Source organism: Gobio gobio (genome assembly GCF_949357685.1).
Source record: "Gobio gobio genome assembly, chromosome: 4".
Lineage (NCBI taxonomy): Eukaryota > Metazoa > Chordata > Actinopteri > Cypriniformes > Gobionidae > Gobio > Gobio gobio.
The window spans coordinates 8,944,314-8,965,231 of NC_137100.1; the positions used below are offsets into that span (position 1 = coordinate 8,944,314).

A 20,918-nucleotide genomic window follows, 5' to 3' on the forward strand; every position below is an offset into this window, starting at 1 on the left:
ATTAGACTATTTGTTAATTTGTAATGCTACTTTTTAATATTGATATGATTATATACCAAAACAATTATCTGTAGTGTAAAAAATGTTTGGTAACTGTCAGATTACTATTGTATGTTTGACCAATAGGCCTACACTGTTTTTTGTTTCCACTGCTACATTTTATTTATTTAAAGAAGTTAGATTACATTCTATTTTAGATTTGAATGCACAATTGTTTTTTAAATAAATAAGAATTCAACACCTTACATACATCTGTTATTTTGTCTTAGTTATGTTTAGTTAGTAAAGTCTGGTGCCTTTAGTCTCTTCAAGGAAGGTATAAGGTGGAAGATATACAGTTTATTATTAATTCAACAATATATCGGATCGGTATCGGGTATCGACAGATACACAAAGCCCAGGCATCGGTATCGGTATCGGGACTGAAAAAGTCGGATCGGTGCACCCCTAGTCTCCAGGACCAAGATTGAAAACCACTGCACTAGTCAACATTTCCAACAAGTTAGGAGATGGGGAGTATGAGAGAGAGACATGGAAAAGTTGACAGGACAGCCGGCGTAAACAATTTATCAAATTGCCATACAGGCAGATTCATTCTTTACTCTTAAACACATAAAGGTTATTTGTTGGCATTGACGGTTCTATTAAGAACCTTAAACATCCATGAAACCTTTATGGTGGAAAAGGGTTCTTTTAGGTTTTTAAAATGTTCTTTACACTAAGAGCTGTTCACTGAAAGGTTCTTTGAAGAGCCAAGAATGGTTCTCCTATGGTATCGGTGCAAAAACCCACTTTGGGAACTTTTAATTTTTAAGAGAATACTCTATTCTCATCGGTCTGAAAAAAGTAAATTCATCTTTCCATCGATTCCCCTCAGTTTTCCTAGACAGCGTTACGTGCACCAATGAGGGGAACTGTCTTACATAAGAGGAACAATGCCTTACATAATGTCAAAAGACTGTTGGCAAGTAGAAAGCAACATTTTTCTCAGCGGTTTCAAGCACATATGCGTGTGTAAACAGTGAGTGTGATGCCACTGGGAACAGCTGTACTCCTGGTCCAAAATAAACACTTGCCAAAAGCCAAATGGGAGTAAATAAAACGGCGAGTACATAAAATGTTATTTGCCAGTTGGTGGATAACATTTTCAGCAAATGCATCATAAGGCATGCTTTGAAACGGTACTTTCTCAAGCTACTTACAGTCAAGCAAACCTTTTAGTTATACTACTACACTAAAGCCATTTAAAGGGTGAACATATTTTAAATATTCAACTATCAGATGATGTAAATTATCATTAGAGCAGTATTTAGCAAGCGCAGAATTCAAATTTGGGATCTCAGTTAGAGAAAACAGATTAGTTTGGGTTGAACCATCGAAATAAAGCGTTACCAAAACTATTAGTTAAATTGTTTTGTTAACTACTTTTTTCTTTTCTTTTCGTTAACACTTTATTTCAATGGTCCACTTTAGACATTCTACTAACTATAAGGAACTTTGCAACTACATGTCAACTAACTCTCATTAGAGTATTAGTGTATAAAGTAGAGTATAAAGTGGACCATCATAATAAAATGTAACCTTGAGTGAAAATATTTGTAATGAAATATAATTTCATGGCTGATATGAAGTATTAATTAACCGTTTTGTTTAATGACCTAAATTTTAAAAGATTTTAAAAGTTTAGAAGATTTTTGGGGGAGGTGGGGTGGGGGTTTGATTTGGTACTCTGTTAGCACTCTAGTGAATATTACAGGGTGCTGACCTCAGATCAGATTGCTCATGTCCTCTGCCCCAGTACCGTCACCCCATTGTTATGATAAAACTAACGGAGGTTCTGGAACAGCATGTGATTCCTCACATGGAACATGGCATGCATTCCTGAAGTGCAAATTCAGATCCACACACACACGCACGCACAGATATAATAGCAAGTGAGGGTTCCATGGGAGCTGGCGCTCTCATTTAGAGCATATTTTATTTGATGTAGAGTCGGCTGTTTCTGAAGGTAATTTTCTGGCATTAGAAGTCAAAGCCACTGGAGACGTTGCTCAAGGCACATCAGAAGCAGCTTTTAAAATCCTTAACCTCTCTATTCTCTCTCTATCTTTTCCCTGCACTCTCATATAAGGATAATCCTCACACTGCCAGAATCCACCCAGAGCTAACTGAGACTAAGGCCGACTCCTGAATGAGAAAGTCAAGGCTGGGAAAAGAGAAGGGGGAGAGGGTAGTTTTTGGTGAGGGAACACATTTCTTCATGCGTTCAGTAATTGGTTGGTGGGAGAAACAGAAAGAGGAAGGAATTTCTCTCACATCCTCCCTTTCTTTAACCCTCAGATCTGTACTACCCTTTTAATTGCTCAAATACATTCTTAAATGAATAATGTTCATGCTGTCGTTTTCCAGACAGTGAAATTGGATAGTGATTTATACTGTCATGGGTCATAAGGTCTATACCCAACCCACTTACCCAAACTTTAACACTTTTTTCATTTCTTTCTTTAAACACAACCCTAGAATTAGATCCACGTGTGACCTGACAGCAATTATTTTCTCAACTCAACTGGATGCAAATGTAAAAGGCAGTGACCTGCATGCCAGTGGCGCGTGGTGATAAAATCGACAACAAATAAGCAGGCGTCGATTTAAATGTAATTTTAAATGCAAATGTACATTTAGTTATTTATTTATTTAGCAGATGCTTTTATCCAAAGTGTCTAACAAATGAAGAATACAACAAATGATTCATCTTAAGGAGGCAATAACACGAGAAGTTTTAGCAATACAAAGTTGCAAACAAGCTAATAATATAAGAAATAATGAAAGTATAGAAGAATTTTTATGTTAGCAGGATGCAGTTAAATGTGAGAGATGAGTTTTCAGTGGGTTCTTAATTGTTATCAAGGATTCAGCTGTCTGAATAAGGTTAGGAAGATCTTTCCACCAGCAAGTAACAGTAAAAGAAAATGTTAAGAAAATGAAAGAAAGTGATTTTGGGCACCATGAGGCTCACTAAAATTAATTATCCGATCCTACTTTGAAACATTTACTTCAGCTACAGTACATTTGTTGCCAGATAATGTAGCATATACTTTGTATGAAAGCATGTTTTCAGTGGATTTTCAAAAATAGTTTTGTTTGAGGAAAAACACAAAAATATACAATTATTATTGCATTTAGATTAGTCTTCTGCAATCAGTATATGGCAACAGTTTTTTTTTTTTTGCTTGGACAAGCAATTCCAAGTAGATAAATTGCTCATTTAAAAGTCGTTTCATTTTTTACATCATTCTCTACAATCTCATAGCATTATTTATGCAGCTGTAATTGCCTTGTTAATGCATTCATGTCACCTCTAAGATGATGCATACATTTAATATGGTTAGAAAAAAAAGCCCCTGCAATTCAATTTAAGAGAACAAATATCAGCCCTTAATGGGAAAGTTAAGGTGGAAACGTTGTATGTCCAAAACCGCAGCTTTTCAGTAAATCAACTTTTTTATTTATAATTAAACACTATGGTGTAAAAGTTGATATTGTGGCTTTATATATGGTCAGACACCTACGTGTTAGGGATGGGAATTTGTGTCAATTTCTCATTTCGATCATCGATAGGTCTCAAAAAACGAGTATTCGAGTACTCTGGGGCGGGGCTTGTGCGGGGGAGCTGAACGCAATATGAACGTTGCGCGCTGCGCCAGACTGATGTTGGCTGGACAGGATTTACAGCGAGTTTTCAGAATCATGATAATCAAACATGGTTTCAATGATAATTACATTTTAAGCGATATTACTAACCATCAGTACATTTTATCATAATTTATCGTGAAACCGATAATCGTTCCATCCCTAATGTGTACTACTGAGCATTCACATGTGTTTCATGGAGCGGAAGATATGATGACTAGTTGCCTATAATTGTAATGGTGCAAAAAGTCAAACTTCAGAGGCATGTTATCAATAACCTTTATTGGAATGTAAATGTACAGCCAAGCTTAGCTGCAGGAATCTGTGAGGGCAACGGACAAGAAAATTGGTGTACCCTCTTGGAATGGTATATGTTTATACTTCTCATCCAACCACAATCAAATTCACTCTATCCGGATGACACGATTTTTCACGATCTATGATGACAAACTGGAATGAAAACATGCCGGAATGAAATGAGGCTATTTTTAAAATGTAAGGAGTAGAAGTAAAAAGCCAGCTGAAAAATAATTACTCCAGTAAAGTATAGATACCCAAAATTTCTACTTAAGTAAGGTAACAAAGTATTTGTACTTCCGTTACTTGACACCTCTGGTTATTGTAGCTATGTGGTCGCTCAGTTTTTTTCTGTCATTTGGCCAAAATGTCATGTTATTAATGACGAAGTGCTTCACACAGGCTATTTAAGACAATATTGGCTATGATTTGAAGACAAATGCTAGACTAAGACACTCTTCTCCGCTCTTCAAATATATACAACATTAGCCTATACTGTATTATATATATATATATGGTGTACTTATTCAAATAACCAGTTCTTTATTTACCCTTGCATTGCAAACAAGCAGAGAAGGTCCAAAATGTGTGTGGCACTTCATTGACAATAGAGGCGGGTTGTTTGACCGACAGTTCGAGGAGCCAATGGAGTTACAAGGTTTAGTCACATGCTCTTTTTAATACTTTACATTGGTTAAGTATTTGCAAAACACACAGACAGACGTAGAGAGTAATGATTTATGGGAAAAACAAGAATCTGGAGATATAAGGTTTCCGCCCGACAGGAATTTTCCATAAAACTAATACAATTAAAAACTGTTTTTACCTACAACCTTTTTCTTCTTATAATTCTTATTATAACCATTCAGAAATAAAATAAATATAAATAAGTATTATAATAAATTATTATTGTAAACGTGTTATTTAAAAAGTTAATTACAGGAAAGGATAAATAAGTAGGTTAAATATAGGTAAATATAAACTATACTTGTTTCTGTTATTTGGTACTGTGACTCGACATGCTTGATTTTTGTGCACTGCGAATTTAGACTTGACTCAAGACTTGATAGCAGGGACTTGAGACTTGTCATATCGGCCTAGAAAAGACTTGTGTGTGGGCATGAGAGAGACAGACAAGCTGAGGACATTTTTGACTAAAGCTGTCTAATAACCTCAGGTGACCATCAGGACCCAATAGCAATTTCACTATAAATGTTTTGTGTTCTGCTTGTGCTTACACTATCCACTTACTCATTGGATGTTATGCCAGGTGTCGACGTGGCATTAGTGGTTAAGGGTCACATTCCAAGACGTTAATGTGGGTCTTACCTGCTGAGAAGAGGAACACTGCAACCATACGATAGTGCTTCCTGTGTGTGCCTTTACACAAAGAGATCAGTGCGATCAGAAATGCCACTAATGTCACAGATGCCCCGGCTAATAACAATATCAGCGTCGCTATCTGCCAGTCTGAAAGAGAGGGACACAGAAAATCATTGGTTAAGAGATAATTTATCATAATTGTATATTATAAGAGTTAAAGAGATAGTTTATCCATTCCAAACATGAAAATTCACCCTTCCTTTCTTTTTCGGACCACAAATGAAAAAAAAAAAAAGTCCATATATTGGCAGTGAACTGAGCCCAGTTTCCACTTTAAAAAGGTTGGAAATGTATCACAGAATGATCCATTGGGACTCATGCAATATAGTCCAAGTGTTTTGAGGGCAAACAACAGGGTTTTGTGAAAAACAAACCCGAAATGTAATTTATTATTAAGCACATTTTTATTCATGGACCAGAGGGATGGCCTACTGTTGCACTCTTTAACGGACATAATAAATGCTTGAAGAAGGTCGCTGTTCACTGTCATTATATGGACAAGCGTGAACAGGACATTTGAACAAAAAGGGCATACAGAATTAGTGAGTAAATTATGACTGAATTTTAATTTTGGGTGAACAATCTCTTTTTTGAAAACTTGACTCTTCTTTGGTTACATCGTGTTCTAAGAAAATGAAAAGTTGTGATTTTCTAGGCCGATATGGCTAGGAACTATTCTCTCATTGCAGCGTAATAATCAAGGAACTTTGCTGCCGTACCATAGCGCAGTGGCGCACTGATATTACGCAGCCTGAAAATAGTCCCCAGCACCTGAAAATAGTCCCCTGTGCAAGCAGGTTGTCACGGTGCTGTGTAATATCATTGCGCCTGTTGCAAAGTTCCTTGATCATTACGCAGGAATGAGAGTATAGTTCATAGTCATATCGGCCTAGAAAATCGCAACTTTTCATTTTCCGTCGGTCTTAGTACACAATGTAAAGCTGGGCATACACGGTGCGATTTTCGTCCGATTTCGAGTCGAATTCTGACTTGTGCGACTCTTTTTTGGGTCGGGCCGATTTTCAGCTTTATCGTGCATCGTTTGTCGTGAGGTGTTCATGCAGTGTACAGGGGGAAACGAGAGGCGACAAACCTCTCCCGATCGGCAATCGGATGGTCGGATGAATTTCTGGCATGTCAGAAATTCTGGTCGCTCCTCGTGAGCTGAAGCAGCGCTACGAACGGATTGCCCAATTTCTCATCACTGCGCCTGCGCGAAAGCAGAAGTTGAACCCTTTCATCTTTAATGCAGCAAGAAAGAAAATGAAAAGAGGAATATCTTTAAGTTCTGTAGGCAGTTATCAAATAGCAGCAATTTAGCAAACTGTTGCATATAGGCCTACCTTCAGTTCGTGTTGTAAAATGGATAGTCTAAGACTTTCAAACCACCGTGTTTAGCCTATCCAGTGCCTCTTTTATTCATTTAGGTACTTGATCATTAATTTACTTGTTTTGCTTTCACAAATTATTTTATTTACTTTTATTTACTATTATTTAATATTTAATTAACTTTATTATCATGGGAAATGTGAACCGTTGTCCATCATTTGACACAAAATGTCATGGCGCAATATAGATTCTTTTTTTCCTGTTTTAAATCATGAATTCGAGTCAGTGGATATTACGCAAAAACACAATGTGCGCGAGAGTCGATGAGGTCTTAAACCTAGTCAATTATTCACTACAGAAAGTGAAAGTCAAATCTGACGAGCTTTTGGCGCATATTCTCACAGGGACAAGAGATAAATCTACTTTAACATATGCTGATAACGTATAGCCTATAACTGTCTGACTTTATATTCTTAATATTTCTCTTGTGGCCCATATTGTGAAAAAAAAATAGAATTTCGTGTTAAACAAGTTGTTTTTTAAATAAAGCTGCTCTTACTTTTCATTGAGACTGATATTATTGCAGTGTTCTGATATATTATAGATTGATAATCATTTTAATTATAGGCCTATAATTCCTTGTTTAATTGGGCAAAATGTATTTAAATAATGAGGAGTAAGCTAATCTATCTATGCTTTTATTATGCAGCGTGTCGGTTATGCATTGATGCGTTATGAAATTATCGCAGGGGCAAATTAAATGTAATATCAATTTAATAATAAAAGTAGGCCTACCCTAATAATAATAATAATTTATATACATACATTGTAAATGCCAAATCCTCTTGATATCGATAGCTGATGCATTTGATAGGCTATCTCTCTATTATAGTCTGCATGGTCTATCGTCACACTAGGCAGGCACAGGGGTTTTATCGCGCATATTTCACTCGTACAGTGTAAGCAGACAAGTCGCGCTCGACGATCGGACCTCACAGTGTGAGCACATAAATCGTGAGCTTTGGCTTTTACATCGCATGCGATCTACTCGTATACAGAGTAGGTAACCTTGCTGAAATCGCACAGTGTATGCCCAGCTTAACCACAGAAGAGTCAAGTTTTAAATAGGAAAAATATCGAAACTCTTTTGTCATTTTTTGTGCAAGATACTAACGGTCTAATCAAATTCAATGAACTATGCTAAGCTATGCTAAAAGTGCTACTGCCAGTCCCGGAGATCGGCTGAATGGATTCGAAAACGGTAAAACTCAACTGTTTAACTCTAGGGGAGTTGGAAAATGAGCCTATTTTCAAAAAAAGTGGAGGTGTTCCTTTAAGCAAACACACAATTCTAAAGGGCTACTCACACCGAATGCAAATTTTCAAAGCAACAAGCCAATCAATGGAAACAAAGGACTCTTTTGGGTTGAATGTGAACATTTGTTTGGTGATTAACCACTGAATCATGTTGTATGTGATAGACTGAAGAATGATTTGTTGCAAGCTTGATGTGAATAGTTCTAAGGTGATAATGTGTCGGCCATTTGCAACACTTTATCTTGGAATGAATGAGCTTAACACTAAGCAGAGTCAAACAATGTCTAAACATCTCTAACCACACAGAGGCCATTAAGCAAACAGATGGGAGGAAATGACATTATATTTACACTTGCCTCTATCTGCCAAATGGCAACCCTCCATCCTTTCCCCCAAACACTCATTTAACACCCATGTGATTGTAGAGACACTGAAAATGTTTTTCACCTTTGGAGGTGTAGGACAAGCATCACAACAAATTAAATGTGTGTTGACATAGCTGGACAAGGGCAATTTCACCTTTAGGCAGTTTTTTCACTAAAGCATTTGGTACAGATCCCATTTAAAGTCAAAGTTCAATTGATTGTAGTGAAACCTGTCTGCAGTTCAGTTAAACACTGTAAAACCATGATACATGCAATAAATATCTGAGACCACACATTTAATATTAATGCCAAGCTGTATGTGGTTACATTTTGCCATAGTACCAAGAATGGATTATGGCTGGATCAATGGGGCTGATGACTGCCAAGGGCCTCGAGAAAAGAGTCCTAAAGTGACAGCCAAAGAAAAAGTATTGCGAAAGTAAACTAGTGATAGACAAATGGTGCATTGAATGTGTGCTAGTAACTGACAAAATGATAAATGTTATTCGTTCAAGGCTCTTCCTCAGCATGAATGTGGCTTCTGAACGCATATGTTGTTAGCAATGCAATTAGATTAATTATTGTAATTGAGACCATATTTGTTATGTATGCAAATGTATGTATTGTTTGGATATTTTCTCACATGCTGACCTACATGGATTTTAATTAACCACTTAATTTACATTTGAAAAATAAAGTTGAAATTATTTGCAATTGTGAAACGTGAAGTTCTTATTCAGGTTTTTGAGAATACATTCAAAGTATAAGTTATGTTTGCTTTCTTTTTTACTCACAAAATCCATGTATGTGGCAATACGAGGAGGGTTGGCGCCTTGGAACCTCATAAGGCTATCATGGGTTCACTAATAGAACAGAATGCAGAGGTCAAGTTTTTAAAATGCCTTTTAAACTCACATGCCAAAGACTTCTTCGTTTGCACAGATTAGCAATCAGAAAGCAATTAAAACGCATTGCAGACAGAATACAAGAATGAATCCTGTGTGAAAATGGAGTGCTATGTACTGTAGATTAGTGATGGAAATAAAACAACATGCTGAATTCTCAAGTCACTCTTTGTTATGTCTACTTAATGCTTTGGTCTGTCATAATCACAGCAAATATAAATATGTGCAATTAAATTGTGTTAATATGAGCAATCAGTATTATTACTTATTAAACGGGGCAATTCTTGGCTGGAAAAATGTAGTTTTCACAAAAAAAAAATTGGCTGTTTATGCAGTACAAAGGCTATTTATTTTTATTTGTTATAATCTGACTAGAGAAAACTGAGAAAAGGTATGTTGTCTTCCCTTTGGCTAAATAGGTAGGAAAACTGCAACACCCATAATGCACTGGGTATGTCCAGTCTGCTCCTATTGAAAGGGCTTGACCAGAATCAAATACTTTTATGGAGTAGAAAATACTTCTTAGCCAATTTTAAGTCATAATAGGGTCGGCTAGCCTAGAAATCTAGATGCACCATAGCGGCAGCAAATCTATTTTGCAGCCAGGGTAGTCTAGCAACTCTCCGTTGGCTTGCGAGCTGGAAAAAAACAAACTCTGGTCAGGCCAATCACATCGTGTAAAGAGTCGGTGGGCGGGCTTAACATAATGATGGCAGAATTGCGGCGGTTCCGCATGCTACTTGTAAACAAAGAAGCTGGCGAACAGCGGTCTTTCGAAACGACTTTGGCCGCGACTCTGGAAGACTTGGAGTTAAGCTTTTCTTTGAGAAAAGAATGGCACTGAAGTCATTCTTAAGAAAGGAAGATGTGTTCGGATTTTTGTCGACCGGACACAGCGAAAGTTTAATCTATCAATTCGCTCTGCTTCACCTTCTTTGTTGCTCTGGTTGGTTGTAGCGCTATCCTATTGCGTGCAGAGGGAATTTGAAAGACAACCGTTTATCCCACCCCTCGGATTGAGCCCTGCTAATGGTGAGTTCCCAGACCCAACACCTTGATGTGGGTCTGGCTTGTCAGGCTAGGTGTCGGCTTGAATTCCTCTCGGGTGCAAGAATTCAAAGAGTAAATGTTTAGCGGGAGTTATTTTCGGTTTCTAGTAAAGATCCAGCGCGTTGTAGGCAGTGGCTAATGGCAGCAAAGAATCGTTGTAAACATAAGCTGCAACGGAAAATCTGAAATTAATTTGTGTTTATATTTTAAACTAGATAACTCTTTTTGGCCAAACGGAGGGGAAAAAAACTGAAAGACACTGCTATTCCGTCAGTTAATTAGGAAGCAGAGGAAAGGGGAACACCTTCTGCCCAACCCCCCAAAGCAAAACGCTGTTGTGTATCGGTGAGAAAACTGTTACTATAGTATTCTTACCATGATGTTGATGAAAGAGTAGACAAAGTACGATACAATTTTCAGTGATAAACGTCCTCTTAGAATAACTGTTTTGTTAATAACCCTCGGTCGATCTGACTGTCCATGGGTTGGAATTCGAAAATGCTAAGTATAATCTGTAGTTTTCACAAAAACCCTGAAGCAGTCACATTTTGCGTCATTCAGCTGACTTTTGCTGACAAAAAACCCTGGAATTTCTCGGTTCAGGTGAAGAAAGAGTAAACTATGTTCATCCATTGTAACAATACAAAAAGGAGTGAAAAAATTAGCTCTTTTTTTACGGAACAGACAGCACAAACCAATACACGCAACACACTGCTTACTGCAGTTAGGCTAGGGGTGTAACGGTACACATATTGGTATCGAACCGTTTAGGTACAGGGCTTCCAGTACGGTGCCTGTGTGTTCCGAATGCAATATTAAACAGTTAACAGTCGTCTAGTTTTACGTGCAGAACATACTTCAATCCAAGTTCCCACACGAACATATTAAGTATTCAGTCCATTTTATCATGAAATTCAAACGATAAATGCCGTTTTGACGCTCTTTAATGTGACTTGACTGATCACTGTAGAGGCGCGTCAGTTCAAGCAGTGGCGCGCGAGTGAACGACATCTCTTCCTAAAGAATAAACGTGAATTAATATCTTAAGGTATGTTGAGGATACATTACAACTTACTAAAACGTATCATATGTCGTGTAATCGCTCAGTCAGTGTCATGTAGCATCACATTTACCTCAGAAGTCATTCAGTATCCACAGCTGTTAGTTCACTAGAGAGATTCACTCTAGGGCTGTGCAATTAATCGAATTTCGATTTCGATTTTGCCTCCCAACGATCACCAAAATAGTACAATCGAGAAAAAACGATTATTTTGCCATGTTCAGTTTTGCAAGAACACTCTTATTTTGTCTTGCGTTCTGAATGAAACGCGCACGCGTTCATCCGCCCCTCCCGAAGCCACAAACTCTCTCAGGTCGTGACCATGGTCGTGACTCGTGTGCATATCATCCGCTGGAATTTAAAAACTCGGCGCGAGTAAAGATGGCAGAAGGAGGGCAGTTACAGCAGCGTTTGGTGAGCAAAAAAGGCAAAACCAACTCCGTTGTCTGGGAACAGTTTGGCTTCGAGGAATCAGACGACGAGCAGAAAGATTTTCTACATGGTAGTGGCTGCAACGCAAGGGAACATCACGAATTTGTTTAACCACTTGAAAATTAAACAGAGTGACCTATGACAATCTAATAAAGAAACAAAAACTGACGAGAGCAGGGGTGCCGTGTAAACGTCCTTTTTTCCCCCTCATATTTTTCAAATAATTCTCTCTTTGTAAACTTTGTTCAATGCATGCGAGTGCTGCCATATTTTCGAATATGACCAGTCGTTTTCACCGTCGTCACCCGGGTTTAGTGCCAGAAGACGCGAATGAGAAGCCGCGCGCGCTGTGAGGAAATGTATCTCTGTGCGCTCATCCGAGAGCGCGCACACGTCTCTCAGCGCGCAAATATTGAGTTCTCTTTCAAGTCTTGCTCTTGAACGGACAAACTCACACAAAACGTATGTCAACATGTCCATCTTGATGAGTATCCTAGCAGACATAGTCTGTATATGCCTTAAGTGAACTTTATACAGTCGATAAAGACGACGCATATCCGATCCGGATTGAATAGCTTTTGTAAGTTTAATAGGATTCATCTCTAATTTATGCACTCAAATATGCAATGTTATTTTACATTAGATACATTTCTGTACCTGAAAACTAATGTTAGACGTACCTGAAAAGCATATCTAGCCGAACCATATTGTCGATCTTATTTATTTGTGGTTATCATTTTTACGTGAATACTTTTATATTTTGATTTGAATATATGTTATATTATTTATTTTAATAGTTCAAAAAGTACAACAAATGTTACAATTTCAATTGAATTGTTGAAAGGTGTATTTTTAATAAATACAACACATTCCCAAAGTCATGTGAAATAATCGTGTTACATAATCGTGATTTCAATATTGACCAAAATAATCGTGATTATGATTTTTTCCATAATCGAGCAGCCCTAATTCACTCTTTCACTAAATATATGCACTATAATATTCATTATATTCTACTTAACCTGTTACTGATGTCTTGATTATTTAATGTATGTTTAAATAAATCTGTTATTAAAATGACAGACACTGTGTATAAAAGATTATATTTCAACAACGAATTGGAGAAAAAACATAATTTTATAATCAGATTTAGAAGTCAATGCAAAAACTGCCTTATGTGAAGTTTACATGTTTGCATACAATGTGTTATTTGAGTGTTGATTATTATATCTAAACATAAAGCAACTGAATTTAGGCTAATAGTTTGGGCTCTGTTGTTAACCTTTAATATTATAGTAATGTGCAAATAAGGGCTCTCTATAGTTGACAGCATTATCTTTAAGAAACTTTAAGTTATAATTGAATTAATTTAAGGACAGACACATTTTTTTCAGTAAACCACTGTTTAATAAAAATAAATAAAAATCAATTTTGTAAAACTGCTGTACCGAACCGTGACTTCAAAACTGAGGTAAGTACCGAACCGTCAGTTTTGTGTACCGTTACACCCCTATGCTAGGCATGTGTTGTTTTGTGGGCTGGACAGTTACTGTGAGAATGCTGGATTTCTGATGGTGAAATGTGTTATCACACTGTACATAAAGCATATGCCATCCTTCTCTCTCACACACATTCTATTCAATAGTTTTCTTTTCCATAATTCCACTCTAATCCCACTTCTCTTGCCCCAAATAAGACAAGAAAGGCACTCAAGAGTAAATTAGCCCTTAATTTGATCCTTTTACAATAATCTCTCAGGGGATTGTGTGCGTCTCACTCACATGCACATACATACACTTTACCTCAAACACACACCCTCTGATATCTCTAAGCACTTTATTCATTTGCGTCCTCCTGGGTGTTGTGTTATTAATGAGTTGTGCCAAAAAAGAGCAGCGAGCTCAATATAACCCGTAACACAAGCACCATCAGTCACAACAGCCAATCATCAGAGAGAGTGTGTGAGACTGAAAAGACACAAGGGTTTTCCCAGGGTATCTATGTCATTGATTATGCATTGAGCCCTGTTCTCTAAAAACACCATGTAAAATGGAAAAGAACCAGAGTGAGAGCAAGTAAAAAGAGTTTTGAGGTGCCTTGAGCTCCACCCAGCTCTTCTTACTGCCTATGTGGACAAGGAACAGAACAACCTTACAACAAAACTTTACTTTTATTCTTTATATGAAGCATTTTATCATTGTACCACTGAATTGACTTAATTGTGATGAGTGTGAGTTTGATGCAGAATAGTGAGTAGTTTAGTGAATATCAATTAAGCAAACATTTCCATCAAAAATGTACACACTGCTATGTGATTCCATATGTTTTTCTTAAGTGGAATATGAAAACAGATATTTTGAAGAACGTTCATGCTGCACTTTTCTACACAACAAATACAGATAGCTTTAAGCATTGTGAGATAGTGTTTGTTTCAATGACAGTTTTAATGTAGCTCTCAAATCTCAAGTGCACTCACACAAGAGAGAAAGTCATATGGAATTGAAGTGGACAAAGGAATGTAAATAATGACAGAAAATGGGTTGGAATTATTCCAATAAAACTTTACTTAATTTGAAACTTTTAGACATTGGACTATCAATTATATCTGTTAAGGACTGATATACCAGCCGTCTAATTTGAAATATCATAATTTGATTATTATCAGTGTTATATGTGTTAGCTTCCAGTGCACATAAGCTCAGTCCACAGAGTCTGATCCAGAACTAAACCGCACTGTGTCTGTGACTAAACCTAATCCTGTTCGCAAAGACCTACAGCAATTCTTACCCCAATAAGATCCTCTCCATTGTTAGAATATAACGCCAGATTGCCACTTTCACTTTCCCCTGCATGAGCTCATATTAATTTAGTAAAATCACACAGTAAAGAATGAAATTACATACAGTGGGATCTAAAAATCTGAGACTGAAAATCTGGGAGTTAAAAATAAAACTTAAGTAGATAAATGCATTTAAAGGGGACCTATTATGCCTCTTTTTACATGATGTAATATAAGTCTCAGGTGTCCCCAGAACGTGTCTGTGAAGTTTCAGAAATACCCCAAAAAATACCCCAGAGATCATTTATTAAGCCATTTTTGAGTGGAAGGAAAACATGCCGTTTTAATGCAAGTATCTTTAAATGCAAATGAGCTTCTGCTCCCCGCCCCATTTTCCAGAAGAGGGCGGAGTCTTTACATCCAGTGCTTAGTTTACTCTGCCAAAAACTAAAACATCTGTTTGGTTTTGATTATCATCTCTATCACGCTCACGCGACATTGCAGTTCTTCCTCATCATGAATGTTTATTATCTGCTAGCGTTTCAAAGCCATATCAGTCTAAACTTCTGATATATGGTTTTATATATATATATCTTTTTAATATATAACACACACCCGAAGCATGCGCACAGAAAGCTTTGTGGATGTAAGATGGCATGTCATGTGAGTATTAAACTAAGTTCTCTTTCACGTCTTATTGTGATTACACTGTCAAATACACACAAGGTTATGTCAAAAACACACAAAGTTCACATAAAGAATAGGTTATGCATGTGAACGTAAACAGCAGGGAAATAAATCGCATGCGTATATTACACTGTGTAAAGCAGCTTAAAATACAGTACCTACTGCTATATGCTGTTAATATGAATGAACGACAAAAGAAAAACAGAAAGCCAGCGGCGCGGAAAGTAGTGGTGCTGTCCCCTGGTTTCACAGGATTGTAAATGCAAAGCAAAATTTTGTTCATTTACATGCATTCATTTTTAGCATTTAGTAACTTATTTGTAATAAACACTTTAAATGGGCTATTAAAAAGTACTATTTAATGTTGAAATAAATGCATCGAAAGAATTCGCCCGCTCTATTGAGTGCTAATCTACGCTCAGTGTTGTGTAGAGGTAGGCAGGTCACTGTGCAGGCTCTTTTATTGCATATGACAGAGTAAACAGCTCAATAACCCTTTTTTTAATGGCTTAATTTATGTCCCATACACCATTCCATTGCATTACGATTGCAAGCAATAATATCAAATATGTGATGTGCAGTCAAATGTCCCGGTGTGTGTGCTCATCTGCCCTTGTTGTGCTTTGTGGAGTTTTGACGAGTTTTGAAAATGTCTTCCTGCAGAAAGCAACTCACTGCTCTTGATTGAATAACTTTAGCATCTTTAATAAGAATGTATTTCTTACTTAAATGCTGCTGTTAAATGCTCTGGCGAGGAGATAAACATGGTTGGACTGTCTACAGCTCACTCAGGACGGGGTCTATGCTAATAGAACAGCATTTTTCATGGACAAAGGAAAGGTACTCTTCTCAGAAAACGTACAAATAAAGACACTTTTAGATGTTTAATTGCTATTTGGAGCATTTAGGCCTGTACACACCGGGACGAATATCGCGCGCGCTTATCGCCAGCGTTTTTCGTGACGTTTTTCAGCGCGTCTTGAGTATTCACACGTGCACATTCAGTAGATAGCGCTCCCGGTACTTTACGCTGGCACTTTACGCTTCTGACACTCGCTTGTCACACAGAAGAAGACAGTATTTACGTGCTTGCCAAAACCACAGATATATTATGTCTATGGCCAAAACCATTTACACACCTTTTGCTAACTGGCAAGCAGCATTAGCAGCTCATCTTCTTCTTTTTCTACTTACTACTTCTTCGTCGTATCAATGTGTGCTCGGCAAGATCGTTTTGTGCTTGAGCGCCACCAAGTCGTGTTTTACTGTCACTTCAGCAGCTCCAGGCACGTGAACAAAAGCGCCGATCTCATTGGTCGGCCAGTTTTTAACGCGCCGCGTCAAAATAAAAAAACGAACCTTAGGCGTTTTTTTTTTCTTTTACGCCTGCCGTTTTGCGCGTCGGTGTGCACACTCAAATTGCCGCCCTTTGTTTAGTCACAAGGTGTTAAACGTCAGCGATAAATGCGCGCGAAAATCATCCCAGTGTGAACAGGCCTTTTGGGTCTCTAGACGAGAGCTTAATTAACTTATTTTAGTGAAAAAAATTCTAGCCTGGATGCCAGCCAAACTTAGCCCCGCCCACAACATTTGAGGTTGGGAAGTTCGGTCTGGACTTGATCCGTTGTGGAGCAACTATGCTCGAACCAGAGCTGTTCAGACCAATCAAATTGTCAGGGCGGGCTTTATACGATGATGGACAGATGATCAACAGTAACGATCCACGTCACCAAAGAGCGCTTGGGTTAAATTTGTTTACTAAACAGAGAACTTGTTTGTATGCATTTACCTCTACTATTTCTTTCAAAAATTATGATTGTGTTCGTAAGTACTCTGTGTTTCCTTAAAAATTGTTTACAACACGGGCAAAAAAACTGTGTTTACACTAGGGATGCACCGGTTGACCGGCCACAAATCGGATTTCCTGAAAGAACCGGTTTTCTTTGTATTTTTCCGGAAGTGCGCCCGCGTGCACCTACACCTATATTGCAATCATTCGCAAACATGTCACTTGTGTGTTACAGACGGAAACTGGAGAACTGAGGGAAGAGACGAGATACGCTGAAGGGAATGAAGAGCCGCTTTCCTGCGTGAGCTGAAGTTGCACGAGCTTACCTCTCCGCCCTGCACAAGCGTAGATAGTGAGCGTTTGTTCAGCTCAGCTTCTCACATGTTGGATCGGATGAGAACGAAACAGACTAACTTGTGACAAAGCCGAAATACTTATTTTTGTAAAGAAGAACATGCATGCACTTTTGAAATAAAATACTATCAGGTCTGTATAGGATGATCATTTTTATTTTACCTTAAAATTACATTGACTTAATTTGATTTAAAAAGCACCTGCTGTAGCATCTTAGTTTTTTTCGTTGCACTAAACATTATTTGATTTAACATTTTGGAACAATTATATAGGCTACTTTGGTTTTATTTAATTTCACTGGTAAATACTTTTTTTCTTTACACTGAATTTAAAAACAAATGCTGATTTAAGTAAAATCTTTGTTTGGATTGCAGAATATGCCGTTGTTGCCTTTAATTTCACCTTTCAGCCTTTTAATTTCCAATTCAATTTCCCGTTAATTTCAGATTAATGACTTGTTTTCATTAGCCAAAAGACAATTTAGCCTGTTAAATACCAAATAAACATCTTGCTCATGTATACTTTCATTCTTTTATTGTGTAAAAAAAAAAAAAAAAAGAAACACGGAAATCGGTATAGGAATCGGCCAGTTTTCTTGAAAAAAATCGGTATCGGAATCGGCCATGTAAAATCATGATCGGTGCATCACTAGTTTACACTCATCTTCTTCTTCTACTTCTTCCAGCGTGCTTGCAGTTGAATTCTCTTGACAACTATGCGTTGCTCAACATACGTCACTTATTCCGTTGCTCTGATTGGTTGTAGGAGTGCAGAGGCATTTTCTTTCCAGGTTTGGTTGAAACACCACATAATCACAGCCCAATGGAGCAGTATCAGACTCATATTCTGACTAGAATCTGCGTATGACGACGTCATGCTAACATTTTTCACTTGTTTTGCCTGTAGCTTGAAATGATCCTGTGCACACTCCCGACTCCTTTTGCCAGCACGGGTCACATATACTGTTACGCTAGCCAAAAGATGGCAGGAAAAAAAGCGGATGCTGCGTTCATTGCGTAAAAATAATTATGTTCATGTTAAACGGGGGGGGGGGGGGTTTTGGGGTGGGGGTAGGGTTGTGGGGGTTTATAGGGCTGGGCGATTTTGCCACAAAAAAAAATCTTCGATTTTTTAAAGAAAAATTCGAGTTTCGATTCGATTTTCGTTTTTTTTTCCAATGCACTTAAAAAATGACTGCAGACATCAGATATAGAGTCAAAAGTGCAACTTTATTGCTATGATTGTCTGTCAATCAACAATTTCAAGCTTTAACCCAGGTTTAAGCAAAAGTGCAACAACTTCACAGTAGCTTAAATTTTCTGTTCAAGAAATCAGATAATTACAAATTTTGTAACATATAACATTACAATAATAAAAAAAACTCTTCTCAGTGCGAATATAAAAAATGAAACATGCCTGTGGCAGACATATAGCCTGCTCAAAGAGTGAAAAAATGTAAACTTTTATCTAACAACAAAACACGTGCTTGTTAGATCTCTGAAACATTGTGCATGCTCATTCTAAACATTTTTTTGCTAGAAAGATGCATCTCCAGCTCACTGCGGATCTTTTCCCGAGTTGTATTGTACAGGTGAGGCAGCGCTACAGTGGCGAAATACTTGCGACTGGGGACAACGTATCTCGCATCTAATACTTTCAGCATCTGATTAAAGCCTCGCTTTTCGACAAAATAAATTGGCAGCATGTCTGTGGCAATATAAAACGTGATCGCCTCTGTAATCGCTTTCCATCGCGCTCCGTTCTTATCATAAGGCACACAGTTTGTAAAGCTCTCAGGAAGTGTAGTTTGCTTTTTAGCAGGTGTGCTAGAGGAGCCGTTTTCGCTACGGAGCCGGCTGCACTTCTCCCATTCTTCGCGATGTTTATTCCTCAGGCGCTGGAACAGATTTGTTGTACTGCTGCTTCCAGTAGCAACAGCCTTGAAACATATTTTGCAGCAAGGCTTTGTCTGTGTTTTGTCTGCTGCATCAAAACCAAACCAGTTCCAAATTACGGAATTACCTGTGCCTTTCTTTGGAACTAGTTCTCTGCTACACGATGCCATGTTGTTTTGACTGTTGTTTTGACTGTTCGCTATGGTAACGCACAAGGACGAAACGCGGAAAAGTCCGAAAAAACTATTGTGGTAAAAAACTCGAGTTTGCAAAAAAAAAAATAGTTTTAAACTACAAAATCGATAAATCGATTAAATCGATTTTTTGCCCAGCCCTAGGGGGTTATTTATAGTTAAGAACAATTATTTGTATGGCAACTGCTGGAATAAGTACAAAATTCAAAATGTTTGAACTGCAGTACAAAGTCCATGATCATGAGGCGCTATGTATGTGTTTCAAGTTCTTTTCAAGATTTTCATTCTTTTTTTTTTTCATTACAATATTAGGACATTCAAGTCAATAAAACATGCTTATCATAAAAGAGGGTGTATTTAAAGGTCCCGTTCTTCGTGTTTTTTTGAAGCTTTGATTGTGTTTACAGTGTGCAATATAACATGTGTTCATGTTTCGCGTGTAAAAAAACACAGTATTTTTCACACAATGTACTTATCTGTGTACCGCTGTTTCCACTGTCCTAAAAACGGCTGGTGATTTCCTCTTTCTATGAAGTCCCTCCTTCAGAAATACGTAATGAGTTCTGATTGTGCAAGCGCTTACCGTGTTGTAATTCGACCGCAGCTTAGCGCACGTGCCAGCAGTTCCTGTGTTATGATTCGACAGCAGCTTAGCGCACGTTGGAAAGGTCACGCCTCTTAACGGAGAGATGTATGCGTTCAATAATCTCTACAGCGTCCCTGGGAAAGCCAAACAAAGGTGATTTGACTCCTGGATGAAAATAACAGCGTCTCGACGACATGGCGATAAACACACTCAACGCAACAGTTCCTTTTCTCCACGCGACACGTCCGCTTCTCCACGTGGGACAGCAACAAGACCGCGCCCCCTTTTTCGCGTTTCTTTGTGGGCGGAGGTTAGTCTGTTCTACTGCTCTACTGACGTAATTAAAGAAGGAAGTACCAGGATGTAGTCCAAGCCAGCCGTTCGCTGTAGGCTTTGAAAGGGAACTTCTGTTAAATAAAATATCTCGCTTGGCATTGAACTTTGAGCTTTATAATTTTACAGGTATTATTTATGCTCTAACAGCAACATTACACACTAACTAAAGTTTGAACAATGGGATCATGCGGAATGGGACCTTTAAGTAATTGTCTACAATTGAGAATAGAAGCATTTGTAGTGGTCTCAGTCTTACTGCCCATCTGTTCTATTTCAATTCAAAGTTTTTCCAGAGCATTCTGTTTCGTGAATGTGCCCATGGGTGTGAGTGGTAGGGGTCACCACACTAAGTTAAAAGAGAACATGAACTGACCTACATGAATGAATCACAAAGAAGACAAAGTAAGGAACAGGTGTATCCTCGAATTAAGCACAATTCAGTTAAACAATAGCCACGTCATAGGCTATTT

General features: G+C 37.8%; 1 protein-coding gene across 1 annotated transcript in view; it reads right to left on the reverse strand.

The window, feature by feature from the left end:
- LOC307125817 (transmembrane protein 47-like) overlaps positions 1–20,918 on the reverse strand; it is a 39,283-nt gene that overhangs the window by 14,361 nt on the left and 4,004 nt on the right. Inside the window, exon 2 of the mRNA XM_079815963.1 lies at positions 5,317–5,457. Coding sequence (XP_079672089.1) covers positions 5,317–5,457 — 141 coding nt within the window. The remainder of the gene's footprint in view (positions 1–5,316; positions 5,458–20,918) is intronic.